At 41.6% G+C, this 18,631-nt stretch overlaps 1 protein-coding gene across 2 annotated transcripts; it reads right to left on the reverse strand.

Moving 5' to 3' along the window:
• Window positions 1-1,472: 1,472 nt before the first annotated feature.
• Window positions 1,473-18,289, reverse strand: LOC116383428 (arf-GAP with GTPase, ANK repeat and PH domain-containing protein 1-like). Of its 2 annotated transcripts, none has more exons than XM_031847266.1 (20): window positions 17,415-18,289; window positions 15,651-16,881; window positions 10,878-10,936; window positions 10,700-10,787; window positions 10,401-10,486; window positions 10,142-10,283; window positions 9,936-10,070; window positions 9,713-9,834; window positions 9,340-9,501; window positions 8,675-8,758; window positions 8,307-8,411; window positions 8,058-8,217; window positions 7,341-7,421; window positions 7,050-7,187; window positions 6,753-6,812; window positions 6,340-6,491; window positions 5,279-5,369; window positions 4,156-4,378; window positions 3,627-3,930; window positions 1,473-3,175 (listed from the first exon to the last, which is right to left on the reverse strand). In XM_031847266.1, exons 2-20 carry the CDS (start codon window positions 16,795-16,797, stop codon window positions 2,885-2,887), a joined length of 3,630 nt encoding a protein of 1,209 aa, XP_031703126.1. In that variant the 5' UTR covers window positions 16,798-16,881; window positions 17,415-18,289; the 3' UTR covers window positions 1,473-2,884. The 2 variants fall into 2 exon arrangements, with proteins under 2 accessions (XP_031703126.1, XP_031703117.1); XM_031847257.1 differs by having other exon boundaries at window positions 7,293-7,421; window positions 17,415-18,288.
• Between the last annotated feature and the right edge of the window lie 342 nt (window positions 18,290-18,631).

The raw sequence follows: 18,631 nt of genomic DNA on the forward strand, positions 1-18,631 counted from the left end.
TATGATATGATTATGTGCTATTAAAACCCGTTATCACAAAGAGTACATTTTTTTTGTTTCCCTAAAAGAAATCACTAAAGAAATACACATTTGCCATTATTTGTAAATGAATTAGTTAAAATTGAATGAGGTACAAATACCATGTTTGTGTTTTGAAAGACTAAAACTGAAAAGATTTACTTGCACATTTCCAGTCGTGCTGAAGGGCTCCACTCAGCTCAGTGTTCAGTATTTATTGTGCTACATAGTGCAATGCTTCAGTTAAAGCTACACATGCTTGCATCATCTAAACGGCACCATGGCACACAAATTATTAAACTGTAAGTTCATCAAAGAGCCTTTATGTCAAAGGATCCAGCATCATGTTGTAGCCCTTATTTGACCTTTTAACAACATAATGTACCCACCTGAGTGAAGTACCAAAGGAATCACAGAGTTGTGATTGGTGTATCGCTAACAAGTGAATGTGAGTTTAACAAATTGTGATTCATGGCAGTGCATGTGTTTTTCTTAAATGTATTCTCAGTGGTAAAGCATTCATTGTTGTCCTTATTAGTACCTCTCCCCTGTCCCAGTCCTCCTGGCACAGATTCCTGAATCTTCCTCTGGGATTATCATGAGGATTTCACTCTTAATAATTGAGAGGACAAACAGGCAGAGGAGGGACAAGCATGTAGAATAACTCTAACATAAGTCCAAAATGCCTTTTATTAGTTTATATTGTTCATACTGTAGTGAATATTGTGGTTAGCAACACTAGACTGGGATTCGGATCCACTCCAAAATGTAATAGGTTCTTCCTTAGCTCATGCTTCACCCTTACACCAAGTTTCATGAAAATTAGCCAGTTCAATTCTGTTGAGAAACATAGACAGTAGTTTAGGTAAAAATAAATAACAGGTTTATTGTGTATTTGAGTAAACTGTTCCTTTATGATGTATGCAAACCTTATATTTGTTGATATTTCAATGTAGTTCATGAACATCAACATCTAAACATCTTCACAATCTATAAGCATTCCCATATTATATCACTTTTGTCTCTAGAAGTGTGTTTGCCCACAAAAATCACGTTATTACTGTAATAGATGAAACTGACATGGTATTATGGTACCAAAATGAGTCTGAGACACCGACCTAGAAAAAAAGTGGGTCACAGCCAGTAGGCGCCGGTTTGATCCAGAAGATCTCATGCTCAAATGCTAGTCGAGTGTTAAAGTGATGGCCGCTGGCTTCACCTGTCCAGAAAACACCTCTCGACATGAGCTGTTTGAAACATGAACCCTCTGCGCACCAGCATATACTGTATGTGATGCAACTATACTGCATGATGTTGCTGCCTGCTGAAGCTTCCCCCACCCTCATTACCGGCTGTTGTTAATTATGAACAAATAATGAAAAAAATCAACTCAGCTCGCCTCTTTGAAGGAAGTCTGCTATGAAACCAGACACAGAAAAACTCACACAAGTCTGTACAGAACACCACAGCTTGGGCAGTAGCCTTAGTGTATTGATAATGAATGCTCTATGAATCATTGCATGAGTAAAAAAATACAAATGGAAAGAGATGCTTACATCAAAGACATGTACACTCAGCTGAGTCTTCAGATTAACACAAAAATACATACAGTACTGCAGGAGGGTTGCTTTTTTTATGCCTTTTTAACATATTAGATCAGGCAACATTCCTCTATTACATTTTCATCCACTCACAAATATAATCATAGTCATTCAAAGGCCCAGTTTTATAGATCAGAACCTTTGCAGAGTTTTAATCTATTAAACCATACTTTCTATTAGTCACAGCAGGAATAATATTGGTTAAATAAAATCTAAAACACCCTGACAGTCCACCAAAACTGCATCATCCTGGAAAACATCTTGAAATAATGAACTCGAACCATCTGTTTTTGTATACATTCAATCAAAATCAAGGCATTTACACATCTAGTATTACACTCGCCTTGATGATGAGCTGCTGCTGGAGTCATAATGCACACGTAATGTACAGTGTGCATGTCACACACAGTGATACAAACAACATAACATAGAAATCTCAGTCTTGGATGTCAAAGAGTTAATCCGCTGCTTGTTAAAGGAAAACCAAACCGAGACGCTGTACAGCAAATATCTGAACAGCTACGAGTAACCCTTTGAGTTTTATACACAGAACCAACTGTACAAATCGTACAATAACAATCTCAAAAGTTAAGCACTTTTAGACTTTCAGAATTATAATATCTTTATCAATGCATTTCTATACAGTTATTTTGATTATCTTTAAAGCGGCCTCTGTTTTTCAGCCACTGTAAAGTCTGTTTTATTACATTATTTATGCAGTGAACGACCGGCTGTGTTGAACAGAATATGCACTCTGAATTTAAAAATGACATTTGTTGTCAATAAAGTTAAGAAGTGAGGATGTGATTAGTGTCGACGTTGTTGGCCTGTGATGCTCAGATAAGTGGTTTGAGGCCGAAGGCAAACTCCCAATCTTAATTTAACTGAGTGGAGAATTAAGTTGATTATTGACAGCATGATGAAATATGAATCGTACCAGCTGGTATACAGTGCAATACATTCCTATTGGATTCAAACGCAGATGTAATGTCATGTTCTTTTCTCTTACGTAGAAAGTGTCAGGAAAATTTCTCTTTTTGTTTTGGTTAAATCGTTCTAGCAGACTTAATGTGTTGTTACTTGCGTTGTTACCAGTGTGTGTTTTTATCCCTGATATACACACACACACGCACCCTTTAAAACCTCAGGGAGTGCAACATCTGGCCACATGTTCAACCGTCCTGCGGAAGGTACAGGACAGTATGAGGGCAAAGCGACACGCTCTCTCTTTCACCCAAACACACACACTTTACCACACATTTCGATTATGACACTGCTCTTCTGGAGGTGCTGTAACTCAAGCTGGCGCCGCCGCCGCTCTTGTGCGAAATCTTGAGTGTTGTGGAAACCGTCAGGCTTGGCGTCATGGCAACAGGGAAGCTGGGTGCGGCAGCTGCTGCAAAACCAACTGTCGTGGCGCCGGAGAAGGAGGAGGCCGGTTCATTTGGGCACCCGTACTGGAGCAAGATGTCGACACACTCCTGGCTGCCGGCACTGCGAGCCAGAACCAGAGCGGTCTGCCCCTGAGCATCCCGGTGCCGAACATCACAGCCATACTGAAGTGAAATATATAAAAGGAGATAAATCAGCAGATTAGATTATGTAATATTCTACATTATGAAGACGTTTTATCATGTGGGATTAATTGCAACTTGACCGGCCTGTCTTAAATTATCCAACAAAGTGTGACTCAGTGAGCTTTAGTGCCTTTCACACTTATAGATCACCTTGAGTGGTCTGCTGAGTCATCTGTTTTAAAGCTTTTTGTTTTTTGCTGAGTGAAATTACTCAAGAGGTTCTTCAAGGGTAACAGTGATTATCTTGCCAGTTTTGCATAGCTCTACATTAGATTTTACACTCAGAAGAATTTTAAAATCATTTCACACCGTGTCGATATTAACTCACATTATCTCTCTTCCTAAGCGTTGCACTTCTTTGGTGATATAAATCAAACAATCAACACAAAGGGTATATTGCTTCCTATGACAGAGAGGGAGGGAAACGCACCCAAACAAGAAGCTGCGTCATCACCACATCAGCCTGCTGACAGGCAGCGTGCAGGGCGGAGCCGGGCAGGCGCAGCGCTAAGAGTGACCTGCAGGAGAGCGCCAGGCTGAGAGGGGCATTAATGTCCTCCTTAGTGCAGTGGGCCAAAAGGAGCAGCAGCTTGGGGAGGTTGTGCTCCATCACTGCCAAAAGAAGACGGCCAGATAGTGTGATGTCTGGGCCCTTGCCAGGAGTGGGAGGGGGCAACGGCGCCACAAACAGTTTCTGCTCATATTTGGCTCTTATCCACGACTCCCGTTCCTCACTGAACAAGCAAAGAAAGAAAATAGATGTTATGAATATTCAGGTTTAGCTTCTTGTCTTTCTCCTGTTCAAGAACGACCATTTAATTCTACTGACATAACATAACACATACATAACACATCATTTCTAAGTATGCAGCTCATACCTAAATACTGTAAAACGTTTAACTAAAGCAGAGCTTATGTCACATCACTCATGTTACATCTCATAACATCGTGGTCTTTACCGTGTAGCATCAGGTGCTGGTTTACGGCTGCCCAGCGTGCGAGCCTCCCATATGCTGTTGACCATGTGGTTGCCGATGGCACTGAGAACCAGCGTGAGCTCTCGAGGCAGATCATCGAGGTCTAGAGAGCGAACACGCGACAGGTGGGTCCCCAAGTTCCTATGGATCCCTGAACACTCGATGCATATGAGAGCGCCCAGGTTCAGACTGGCCCAGGTTGGATCTTGGAGAAGAAGGGTACACACACTCATTTGAAACTGAACTATGTGCATATGGTTGACAGATTGCTACCATTTCAATTAGCTGTGTGGCATTCAAATGTGCCAGTTTGGCCAAGTCATGCCACAAAAGTGATTGAAGTTGTGTGAAATAGTTTTTGGACAGGTATTAAAGCAGGACAGTGTAATCTGTGGCCAACGTGCCAAACATTACAATCCCCGGAAACTTCGTCCCTTTAAACTCTTCCAACATTAGAAGAAATGTTTATCATTTGATCTATTTTTGTTTGGTTTACTTATATCTAAGACAATGATTTTAATAATAGAGTATATTGCTAACATTTCTAAAAGATAAGGTTCATCATTAATATGCTTTGCAGTCCATTTGTCAAAATGTTTGAAGGTCCTTTTTGTAAATGGTTCATCTACCTTGAAATGAACCATGTTGCAATTTTTTGCAGATGTGTTTCTTCACGGAAGTAGAAGAGTTCAAGGTGTGGAGCACACTATGATTCAGATTCAGTAAAGCATTTAGGTCATGAGTCAGCAAGTTTAAACAATTACGCAATATGAATGAACAATAATACAGAATGCATATAAGAAATATGATCAAATTCAGAAAACCCACACAGAAACTAATATTGTGTATAAGAGCAATGGTACATGGTCACTTGGTTGATCCTTGATTCTCTCACAGTTGTGTTTCTTGCATGTAAATCAGATAGTACTTCTACTTCCATTTTGTCAATTGTCTTTTAGTGATATTTTGTGTGGTGTTGATAACAATATGTTAAATGATAATATATACATGTAGTCCAACGGTAGTCTTCTTTGGACAGTCCAAAACCAGACACGGATACGATCGTGTACAAAGAGGAGAAAGGCTATGAATGTGTGTTACTAACTTGGAGCATCACAGTCAACACAGAAGTTGTTGCCCTTCGCGTTGCGGATCGCCTGCAGAACCACTGCTTCGCTCTGGCTGTTCCTGCGGGCCTGTGGAAAACAGACAGTATATGTTTCAAATGAGAGAAACACCAGCAAACTAACCTACTGTGATGATATGAGCTCTGATAACTGCTCTCATTACTTATAACAATTGCAAGTTCTAGATCTCCAACTGAGAAAGCAGCAGTAGAATGCTGTAATCATAATTATGACCACTTAAAGCTGTACAATTATTGGTTTTGGCCTCTGAGGGCATACAATTCTCATAACACATAAAGAAATGCATCACAGGATTTAAGTAATTATTCAGAATCATAGCAGCAATTATTATTTTTGGAGATGATTTGACAATTTTCACACCAGGAATTACTCCCAACTCAAGAACAGAAACCAGAGCAGCCCGCTAGTGGACATGATAGTTTGTCACACACATATTGGTAATAGCCAATCAAATTAGCTTCCCTCATCCCTTTAAAACAGCAGTCACAGTATCGTAGGCCAGCTTCTCCCGAGAGAAAACCTTTCTTATCCAGCGGTCCCAGGGTGCAAATAAACATCACACAACATGATTATACGGCCCTCCAAATGTACTTCCAAGTGCAGATAATGTCACTTTTCATGTAGTATAATAGATGTTTGGAACAGCAGAGACCTTCTATTCTGTGTGTGTGCCTCTGCCAACAAAAGCCTGAAGAATTGTTTGGTAGACTTGCAATAACAGCTGATCTGAGCAGATGGAAAGACACAATTTCATGCTGAATGGGTACCAGTACCCTACAGCACCTGCTCTGCATATATATAACCTCAAGTGTTTGACTCTGCCCTCCTTAATGCAAGCAGGAACATTTGAGGCCACATAACACTAATACAAATTTACCAAAATGGCATTGCTGCTGCATTTGCACCTCTCGATGAAACATGATACTGCTCATAATATATCGAATATATACTGTATATATATCGAATATTTATATGTCATTTGTCAAATGAATTATTGCTGCCTTTTGTTCATTCTTGCCTTATTTTTGCTGCTCTCACACAGCTGCAGGCTGGCCAGGATCTGGCTCTCAATGGCTTGGACCCAGGAGTCCCTCTCCTCCACACTCTGGGCTTCAAAGTGCCACGTCTGGCCGGTGCTCGACACGATGAGGAAGTCAAAGTTATCCTCATCTGACACACAAATGTTGATATTTCATTAATACTCTGTTAACATTATGAGCTACAAAGACAGTTTTAGTTTGCATGCACCAGTGCAGTTAAGCATCCATGTCTAACCACTATTAAGCAAGTTCGTGAACTGTTGAAATACTCAAATGTACATAATAAATAATTTAGCTTGATAGGATATAATGACCCTCCCTAATGTGACAAGAGAGCACAAGCAGACAGACCGACATGCGGTCAGTTAGAAAGATGACAGATTAACATTACCTGTCTTGCTTACGTTTCTTAAGCTACCAAAGCTTTTAAGTTTCCACATTTTGCGCTTGGCTGCACAAGAAGACAGAATAAGACACAGAAAAGTCAATGAGAGAAAGAGAGGAAATAATACATGTTACATGTTGAAACTATTTATCAAATATAATGTAAGGTGATCAATTATTACTGTCACTTTTGGCATGTGGATTCTTAAATAATCAACATTATATCGAAATGATCAGCGGATGATCGTTTTTCTTGTTGGGGACATGCAGAAAGCTGAGTACAAAAAAAGTTTATGGGCTTTACCATCTGCTTGGCCAATGGTTGCATCTCCTTTCTGGTTCATGCTCTTCTTTCTGCGATGCTTCTTCCTGTCTGTCACCGGGGAGGAGGAGCCTACGTCTTTGGTGGAGGATGAGCTGGACACACCCTCGACTGTAGAGTCTGGCAACCAGATCACACAGAAACATGCCAAATTACATTTATCTGGTACAAAACATGCATGTTTTTCAAGCCGAATATATGCACAGACGAAGGTCCTCAACTGACCAACACTTTGAGCGTGGTTAGAGAGTGTAGAAGGACATCGCTGCACACCTCTGTTGCTCCTTAGGAACAGTGCACCACCCAGCCCTTCCATTTCCTCCACTTGCAAGAGGCTGCTGGCGCTTACAGGGACTACAGAGATGACAGCAAGCATGCACTCAATTATAAAAATTTTTACACAAACATCAAATGTAAAGCAGAGATACTGAAATAAAAAGAAAAAGCATTACTGATTCTGTGTGAGCTCCAGAGAAAATAAAAGACAGAGAGTACGACTGAAGATGTTCTGACGTCTTTCACACACTCAACAGAATTTGTAAAGTCCCTGGGGATGCTCTTTCGTCCTTTTGCGAAGATTTTGCACTCCTTTGCATTTTTCCCCTCTCTGGTACAGAAGCTTGACCCCTCTTCACAAAGAAAGTCTTAAAATCCAAGGAACAAGGGATTTGTTTTTTACTGTAGCTGCTCATTACTCTTCAGGGTCATTAGGCTCTACATTTCACCTAACTCACATGCACCCAAACTCCACAAAGAAAAGGAGCAGGGTGGAGAGTCATGCCAGGGCATTGCCATTTGTATAAGCAAGGCCTATTGCTATAATTCTTCTGATAGTTAAGAAACAGCAATCAGATTGTATTTTTTTGTTATTATTTTATGCTTATGCACATATTTACTGTGGATATGTAATTCATTTGGATTTGGATTATTTTTATGAGGTATCTAAAGTATATATATATATATATATATCGTATTTGTTAACTCTTTGACCTGGGCTGACACCGTCAGGTCCCGCCATGTCTTTGATGCGCCCGTTGAGCCCGACTGGAAGGCCGCAGGCGGGTACAGCACGAGGTGGTCGTTTTCCTGGTACCTTCACCGTCACTCGCAGCAAGTCCATCTCCTTCCCGGGTGCATTCAGCATGTAGTCCTGCCACGCCAAACATCAGTTGTTACACATCAACCACTAGCCGTCAGTGGTGCTTTTCAGCAGCATAACGCTTCAACACACTGACTCACATTGACACTGGAGTGATAGGACAGTATGCCGTCGTTGGACAGTGTGACATACTTCTTCTTCCACTCTTTGTTGAGCGAGTGCCCGCTGCGCTTTTGCAAGATGCCCTGATGGAGGTGACAAAATGAAAGATTGACAATTTATTGCAAAATGTCTTCATCTCGCACATTCCGGTTGACAAAAAGACACACTATCCTATTGATGAAGCCAATTTGGGAGATGAGAAGACTTCATCACTCCACATGAGGAAACTGCTTTCACACATTTGATTTGAAGTGACTATGAATTTGAAGCTGGTATGATGTCCTCTGCAGAGGGTCATTAGATACATCATATTTGTTTCTGCATCAAGTGCATATCAATGTCCTACCTGTTTGATGGGAATGGCGCGTCCACTGCCCAGATCTCCCTTACAGTCTGCACTCCTTCTGTTTGAGTCACTGCCTCTCCGACCCTGGACAAAGTACAAGACAACCAATAACGGCATCAGAAACCAGAATGGGCCCATTGTATGAAGAATATAATTTAGACCTCATGAATTATGGAGGTCTTCCTTATAAATTGCTCTGCATGTCATTTCAGAACCAGAAAAGGTTGAAATGTCAGTTTCTACTGACTTCAAAAGCTGGATTTTAAATGTAAGCGACATCTATAGAAATATGTTGAGTATCAGCCATTCAGCCGTTTCAAAGCTGCACTAATAACTATTTTTATATCAACAATGGATCAAATAATCACTCATGTGAAAGGGGCAATAGTAATCTTCTAAATATAATGTCAGATAATCCCACCAAGCTTTAAAGCAATAGACTGATCAAAGACTGAGCAACTATTAAAACAAAACAAACACTTTATCTTCAGCCACCTTTGCTCAGCTGAAAATATGTATTGTTGTTTTAACACAAAAAAACGCTCTATCACAGTACAGACACATATATATCACGATGTAAAAAAGAAAAAGAAAATGGAAATTGTATAAAAAGGAACAGGGTGCATAAGCATGTCCGCTCGGCCCTTAAAAATGAGTTAGTTTACCGCAAATCTGGAGGTGCGTCTCCGGGTGGCACTGCGGACTGACCCAGGCGTGGCACTATCATGCTTTTCCCCTCTCACTGTTTTGCCGATTTCTTTATGACTGATCACCGGAGTGGAGGGAAGTGATGAAGAGTAATCACTGCTCTGACCACCGTTACTGGCCTACAGAGAGGAAAGAGCCCGAGCAGGAGGGGTTGGGGGCGAAGAAATGATAATTGAGCAGAAAAGGGAGATAATTGAGTTTGTTACAAAAGAATGCTGACAGCGAGACTAAAATATGCTACATACTCAATTAGAAAAGGCACATATAAATGTTACACCTTTGTACAATTTTTTCAGACAGTTCGTAACAGATGGTCTGTAATAGTGTTACCTGTCCTGGAAAGACACCAGACACTGGGGTGGAGCCTCCAGAGTGACTGGGAGAGTTTGGGAGAGATTTACAGGAAGCCAGAAGAGCAGCTTGCTTCTTGGCTGCCATGATCTTCTGAGCAGCTGTGGAACAAAAACTCTTAGTATTTGCAAGAAAAAAAGACACATAACCATTATATATGTGCATCTTCTGCAGCACCACCCTCTCTGGTCTGTACACACACCGTCAGTGAAGACTCGGTTCACATTGAGGCCGTACGTTGCACAGGTTTCATAATACGTGCAGCGCCGCACATCTGAGCAGAGCTGTCTGGCCCTGGTATCATCTATTACTCTGGGATTGGTGCTGCTTATCTTATCTGAAAACGAAAATCACAAATCAGCTCTGCAGACATTTGAATAAAAGCAGATGTTGCGTTGAGCGTCTTACCCTGAGTACCGACTACTACGAAAGGTATCTCAGAAACGGGCCGGTGGGTGGCCAGCTGGTGGTAGATTCTGTAAACTTCCTGGAAGCTGGCCTCATTTTCCAAACTGAAGACCAAGATAACTGCATCCAACCAAGTTGCAAGCTGAAGAGAGGGGAGGAGCAAATTAAAGCACTGAAAATACACAGGAGCAGGCTGATAGTAAGGACTAGATTACCTCAAGTTGAATTAGTTGTCCACATTAACCAAGTTCAAACCCACCTGAGCACCCGGGAGTTCTGTCTCCTCTCTGATTATCAACAGGTGGCTCTGTCCATCAACGAGGACTTCCTTAATGTGTTGGCGCCCTGCAGATATACAGAAGGAAAAAACCCCTTTGACTTGGCTATAGTTTGTCATCTTATGGCAAGATAAGCACATACATAACTAATAACATTATTAGCATGCCCTGGATCTAAATCAAATGTGTAAATGGTATTAAGCTCTATTGTCATTTGTGTACTGACAGAGTCCTAGAAAAACACAGATGAAGGTTGTAGATGAGGACATGTGAAACCAACCCTCAACATTCTCCAGTTGCAGGTAACTTCCTGTCAAGTGTCTGTGGACCAGAGCGGACTTCCCACTGCACAGACCTCCCAAAACCCCCTGGAGAGCACAAACACAAAGAGAGAGAGAGAATATATTCATTTAGAATTAAAACTCACCAGTTTGTAAAAGCTATGCCCTGATGCTTACCAGGTGAAGCTCTTGTACAGTTTGGTTCATGGTCCATTCTTGACTGCTGGTGCATGCAGCTGGAGAAAGAAAATCACAACAAAAAAGGGGGAGAGGGGATCCATTAATAAAAAGTAAAAGTATTGGTTGCTTGCTATAAAACAAGACACAGGGTATCTTTACAGAGCTCACATCTAGGCTAACAGACATTTGTTCCAGTCTTTGTGTTAAGCTAGGCTGAAAATCTCACCACATCCATCTCTGTACTGAACCATCCGCCTTCCCATCTGACTGTAAGTGAGACAAATAACTATTTTAAAATTGTCAGACTGCTTTAAGAAGTATATCAGGGGTCTGCCATTGTGCAAACAGGAAATTAGCACGGTTAGCCTCTATTAAGAGCGAAATATACTCCCACACTTTCTTATTGACATGTTGTATGTTGTTAGCGTCCAAACTCGTCACCAACACATCCAAAACCTGAGTTTTGTTCAGCGTCATGAAAATGTGTAAAGCTTCACAAAGAGGAGCATATCTCTGGTCGATGGTTTAAAAAGTCTAACAAGGCTAACCATGGCCCCTGCTTCTCGTCTTTGTGCTAAGCTGAGCTAAACAAGAAGTATATTTCCCAAAATGTTGGAGTGTTCCTTTTAAAAAGAGTCATTGCTGACTGTTGGCCAGGTTTGGTCTGACTGTCTGTGGACACAGCACACTGAGGGGAGTCAGAGCGTCCAAGTCCCCCCACTGGGCGCAGAGAGGCTGTAGCTCCCACACTATCACAGTATGAGCACCAAGAAAATCCAATCAAGTGTACAAATGTGCAAGTCTAAATGAGTTAGTGAGCATGCAGGATATTTACCCAAGCATTGTTAAACGCAGCCACTCCTCATGTCTTCTTTTATTCAGCTTTGACAATGTATTAATCCTTTAAAAAAATAATTGAGCCAGCTGTGGAGAGATAATTCATCTTCTTCCCAGTGCAGTTTGCCACATTTCATGAATTTTATAGAAGTTAGTGTCAACTGAAACAAGACGGAGTATACTTTGTCCTCTGTGAGCTGATTTGCAGCAGAGAGAAGTCAAACAAGCTGAAATAAAAATGTAGTGTTAATACAGGCGTTTTTACTTGAGTGTTCATTATTATTGTCAATTATTGAGTCAGCCAGAGTCTTAATGCTAGTTCCACAATCTGCCTCATCCAGTATTGATACGTTACATTGATCAGAATGTATAAAGTAGTCCATAAAAAAGAGGCAACTGCATTGAGAAAAGTGAAGTTATTGCACTGGTGATTTTTACTTTTACTTGATGTGCAACTTTATTTAGAATCAGATAAAAATGAAATGTCTCTTTTAGAAATGATGATCTAGTTACAGAGCACAATTTTAGATAAGCAATCTCATTCCTCTGTTGGTTCATGACAGTCTTTGGTTTGCATCAGAAGATGACTTCACATAATCCTTATTAACTAAGATACAAAACAACACTATGAAGACAAAATCTATCAGTTAAACTGCGTAAAGTGTTACATGTTACATGTTAACTCCCTGTGAAAACCCAATGCACCTCATTTCATGATATTTGAACTGTTACATTATTAAGATGATCTATTATCAAACATAGACCATTCAAATAGTGTTTGTTTACTGAGTGTTAATATCAAAAACCTATGTTTCACATGATGATAAATAGTCTATGAGATTACGGCCTAATATATCCACTTCATCTCTTAACTGTGATCATAATGATCCACCCGCTGTGCAGGTTTGTTGTGTAGCAGTGGTTTTAGTAAGAAGTCAGATTTGGCGCTGATATACTAAAATAAGACTTTGTAAAAATGCCAAATGAGGGTGTATGGACAGCGAGTTAGTTGCGTTTGTTGAGTATATACTGGCCGTCATAGTGCGGGGGTCACGGTGCTAAAACAACTGTTCAAATGTTTTCTTATTCTTTGTATTTTTACTCTAATTTGACTCTCAGGTCACGTATATCTTTCTGTTCCACACTCTCATATTCAGCCGAAAAGGTTTTCTTCAACAAATTTGAGCGATTTAGTCATTAAGATGGAATAACTCCGCTAGTGATCTTGAAACAAGTTGGAATAAGACAGATGAATCCACTGGTGTCAAGAAAAAGTTCATTGAAACAATTCAAAAAAAAAAAAAAGGTATCTTTCATGAATTTATGTAAAACACTTCCCACTATAATAACAAACATGTTTTACATTTCAAAGGTTTAAGTTCATTCAGTGAATTGCTCAGGATACCGTTTTTAGTGAGGCGCCACTAAACATCTTAGTTTGAGTAAACACGCACGCACGCACGCACGCACGCACGCACGCACACGCACACACGCACACGCACACGCACACACACACACACACCTGCTAATATGTGGCTGAACAGTGAAAGACAAATGACTGCCAGTGTTGACACATCCAAACACACATCCTGTACACACACTCTCTGGATAACACTGTGAAAGTGCTTACAGATGTAAATCAATGCAGAAACCATCATCACCTGACACACCGATACTGTTTGAACACACACACACACACACACACACACACACACACACACACACACACACTCTGAAGCCGTTGGGTCATGCTGAGCTCGGGCGGAGCCACATCGTTGGCCGTTGGTCCTCTTTGGGGAGCCAGATTCTAACTTTAAACCACATAGACTCTGCCTCATCCCCATCTTTGGGCAACCCCCCCCTCCATCAACAGCGTCACGCCACAGACCGAATAGCATCTCTCGCGGCTTGCTGTTGCCATGGCAACTCCATTTTCCAGAAGCCTCCAGCCCGGGTCTCCATACAATAAATGGTCTCTCATGGATACAGCGACGTGTGTGAGAGGCATGAAGACACGATGTCCCCCTGTACACGCACGATGCTAAAAATATGTAACGTGCCTCGACAATGACGACCAATATTTTCTAAATTGAAGTCGATCAATTATGTTTTATCTGTCGTTGGAACACTGACGTAACGGGCCGAAATTACAGGTTCAACAAGACACGGTGTTGACTGTGCCGCTCACAAACACAACGTCGACGAATGAATAGGCTCCATTTGAAGGCTGATTAACTCCACGCACAGAGCAGGAAGTAGCAGGTTCCCGCTCCCCTCACTCCTCCGATGAACACAGCTCTGTGTATCCCCAACCTTAATTATTCATGTCCCACTTACTCCTGACAAATTATTCAGAGCTTACTTCGATACCATACTCTCTGTCAAAGATCATTTTCTTTAGAATATATCAATAAAGATTAAAGATTGATGAAGTTGCATCATTTCCTTTATTTCAAATGGAGAGGTCTGAATATTTCATGAAATGTTTTCGTAGTTTTTGACAAGATCGAACTAATTTGAGTTTCAGGGTTTGGGGAATTCCCCAATACAGAGATTGGAAACATTGAGTACATTGGTTGAAGTGCAGAAAACATTTTAACTTCTGTAGTTACAGCGTTTTAACCATTTTCACTACAAAAATACACAGTGAAGCTGATGAAGAACAATCTCTTCTGATTTATGAAAAACTTTGTCCGTAGCATTAATAAAGTTAAAATCTAATTTGTAGCTACACCTCTCGGAGGCCGATAGGACCTTTAGAAATGGATTGAGCTTTATTCAAGGAAGATGGTGAGCTTGACATTTAGACCGATTTCTTTTTGTGAATCTCGTGATCACAATAGGGCTGCAACAATTATTCTCACTATTACTTAATCTGGCCATTTCAGTAATTGATTGATCTATTAAATGTCAGAAAATAGTGGAAAATGTCTAAAATGTCCTAAAATCCAATGTGACGTCTTCAAGTAGCTCAACCCAATAGTGCAAACCCCCATAACATTGAGAACTATCACATAAGACAGAAAAATCAGCAAATACTCACATTTGAGAAGAGAGAAACAGAGAAAGTGGTTTTGCTTGTAACATTACTTAAAGAATGAATTGATTATCAAAAGAATTGTCAATTAATTTGCAGCCAATCGCCTAAACAAAAAATCAGCACATTTTCTTAGCACTAGATCAATAATAAATCTGAGTTATGGTTTACCCATCTGTGCCAGTGAAATATGAATATCAACAGGATAATGCTGCATCACTGTTCGTTAAACAACAGCTCACCTTTAATACTTAATACTTGCCTTACTGATCTGATCTAAAATGTCATTTTGTTTTGAAAGTTTGCAGCATGGAAGATCCTGATATAGTTCTTCTATGGGCCTATATCAAAAAGGAGCACCTCATTATTATTATTATCATTATTATTATAACTGAACATAAACAGACATTGAATGTATTTTAGTGCTACATCCAATTCAAACCCACTTTGCATGACAATAAGCATGATAAATGTATCCTCAACTGATGATTGAATATCGCAACTGTGTGTAATTTACAGCAACTATACACAAATAAATTAAATGTTGAAGTAAATGAATGAAGATCATTACTGAAACTGAGTGGGAACACATTTGTTTGGTTTAGGTTCACACAACTGCACAGTCAATGTAAATGACAATAAATAGGTAATAAATTGATCTTGGTAGTGGGTTCATTTCAGTCCAAACGAGCACTGATGGGGGAAGTAAAACAACAGATGTGACAGCGTTTTTTTGCCACCTGTTGTTCTGTTGGTTTATGTGACCAACTGCCCTTTGTTATGGTTTACCATTGTACTTTGATTGGTATGTGCTGCACTGTGGGGCACACAATCAATAAGAAGAAACGTATGATATTATGTGAACAGAAATGTTGGTATTAAATATCAAGCCTTACCTTCCTCCTCACTCGAGCCCCTTTCCACTGCTGGGTAGAGGGGAGGTGTGGTGCTGACGCTGGCTGGCACCGCTGTACTTTTGGTGAAAATGCCACTGATGAACTTGAGCATCTTTCTGTCACGGGGAGGAGCGCGCTGGATTGTTCCTCCCTGGCCTTCCTTCCCTTTCTTCAGGTCATCAGAGAGGGAATGTAGGTCGCTGTTGTCCAGGGTACGACTTGTACCTTTTCTTTGAGGCCTTGACATGTCGGTGGCAGGATGTGCAGGCAAGGAAACAGAGACCGTCTTAAATCTCTCCCCTTGAGGGCTGTCCCTGGTCATTATGCCTGAAAATCCTCCACTGATGGGAGCTCCGGGGCGAATGAGCGTGCCCCTGCCGTCACTGTCGGCCCAGGACGCCCTGTAAGGCCCCAGAGCTGTAGCTGCCATTGAGGGGGACTGGTCCCCGAAGCGGTTATCCCTTCGATCCAAAGTCCTAGCAGAGTGGTACAGGCTTGTATTGGCCTCTCTGAGTTCCCTCCAGCATGCAGGGTTGCCTCCTGCATGTGACCTCATCAGGACTTCAGGACGCTGGCTGACCTGCGGCGGGATGGACAAAGGGAGGCTGCAACGTGAGCGAATGTTCAGGTCTGCTCCATTTTCGCCCTTTAGGAACAGCAAGGGAGGCTCTCTGTAGAGCTCCGTCTTAGGGCGCATGGCGTCCGAGCGAGGCCCCTCTCTGCGCAAAGCTCCCTCAGAGGAAGTTCCTCCATACACTTTGACCATTTGCCTAACAGGTGGATGCACAAAAGAAGTGTCTTTGCTTTTACCAACTGATAAAATGTCTTTTTGGTGTCCATGAGTTTCTCTCCTCTTCCCCCAGTTCTCAATGGGGCTGCCATACTTGCCATACTGCACCTGTTCCACTTCTTCCCCAACCGGTGTGTTTTCTATTTCCCCCACTGGTATACATACAGGTCCTTCATCCTTTTCAGGGACATTGCTCACCTCCTCCTCCTCCTCCTCCTCCTTCTTAGGGCTCCCTTCCCCCTCTGGAAGAGCCTCCCTTTGGTTCCCTGCTACATCCTCTGGCACAGCCTCAACCTTCACCAGAGTGAGGGAAATGAGGTAGGTGGTGCGTCTCTGTGGGTTGCCTGCCTTGCTCATTGGGATAGCAGACTTCAGCAAAGGGACACTTGCTCTCTGACCAAGCCAGACCTGCACACCTCAGTCATGGCAACCGGGAAAGGACTGGAGCAGAGGAAAAAGAAAATCTGAGATCAAAGACAGACTTCAAACCTTGTGTGATATGATTATGTCTAATATCAGGCCTGTGCACTTGAAAGGAATCCAAGTTTCCTTTTAAAAACCTTCAATAAAGGACAAAGAGTCAGTGAAAAAAAAAGAGGAATGCTTCGAATTGCAAATTTCCAGAATATATTTAAAAAACTGACCCAGTGGTGAAACAAGTCTAGACTGTTTTTTTTTTTTTTTTTAATGCCTCCATTAATCCTCTCCAATGCACACCGATACTACTGGTCTCTACCACTGATTCATTCATATTCCTTACCTCTCTTTGCTTCGCTTTCCTTCTTAAACTCATTTATTCTGTGCAAATCTGACATGTAGACACACGGTTAGCTAGAAGGAGATATTTCTGTTCACTGTGTTGATGTCTCAGCCTCAGATTTCAAGACTGGAATTATGCAACAACCGATACATTTGGTTGATCCGTTTCTTGACTAGGGACTAAAATGAATACTGGCTGAATAATGCCACCTTACCAGAGTGTGTGTGTCTTGGCTCTTGCTCATATCATACCCTCATTTTTCCGAAGAATATCCATTGCACAGTTTCTTGTACCTTTGATTTGATGAAGAATTTATCTCGCCATCAGATTACCATTCATATCAAACGGCACATCAAATGACGCTGACAAAAAAAAAGCGAGCCCCAACTGATCAGTCCAAGGAAAAAAAAAAAAAAAAAACAGGTGAAAGGGAACTGGGAGCAAAAACATCAAAATGGAAATCATTCACTTGTCACGAAGCGTCTGGCAGCTGGAGCCTCCATTCGACAATGTCATGCATAAAATTATGTATGCACGATGTGTGAGGGTCACTGGGAGATGCTCAAAAACATCTGTTGTTATGTCTCCAGAATTTTTTTTAAAAGAAATGAAGCAGCCAGATTAACGCATCCCAAGCAATGCTTTCTTGTGCCTGTATTCCTCCTCTGGAGAGCAGCTACTCTCGGTCACCGCATCCTCTCCTCCGAGTGCCTCATCCAATTAGCAAGTCAATAAAATGTGTCTGTGAGGCAGAGGAAGCCCACCACAGCCCCTCCTCCTTTTTTTTCCTCCTCCTCTTCTCGCTGCCACAGAGCCTTGCAGCCCCCCCAGCTAGCCCGCTGTTAGCCTGCCGCACAACCAGCTCCACACAGGATCAAGCTCCAGCAAACAGGCTGGAGATGAGAGACTCGCAGTGAGCTGGTGGTGGTGGTGGTCTTTGCCAACATGCATCAGATTTTTATCTGTACCGACACAACAAAAGAGACACAGGAGGGAGAGAGAAAAACCCTCAACTCTGCTCCTGCCAATGCATCTGCTCCGTCTCTAGCTCCGTCTCTCCTTTTCCAAAGCAATTTATGGGCAGCTCCTGCGTTCTCTCCCTGCCTCACGGTCTGTCCCCTCTGAGTGAGGAAGTGGTGATGCACAGGATGAATCTGGATGTCTATGGATCATTGCAATAGGGAATAAAATAGAAAAAGAGAATGAAAATGTTTAGGAAGCAAAAATGATTTAAGCAGTATGAGATTCAGTTACATGGACAGGAGACTGAAGATGCTCATTTGGGGTTTGCAGGTGAGGATGCAGGATAGTAAAGAATGTAAAAAATATGTTCCTATGAAATAAAACAAACAAAATATTTCTCTTTTCAGTACACAATCAGGGGAGCTGCCACTGCTCTTCCCCCTCTGTTCGTCTTCTCACTAACCCGTC

The sequence above is a fragment of the Anarrhichthys ocellatus genome, unplaced genomic scaffold (assembly GCF_004355925.1).
Source record: "Anarrhichthys ocellatus isolate YVR2014 unplaced genomic scaffold, GSC_Weel_1.0 scaffold1, whole genome shotgun sequence".
Lineage (NCBI taxonomy): Eukaryota > Metazoa > Chordata > Actinopteri > Perciformes > Anarhichadidae > Anarrhichthys > Anarrhichthys ocellatus.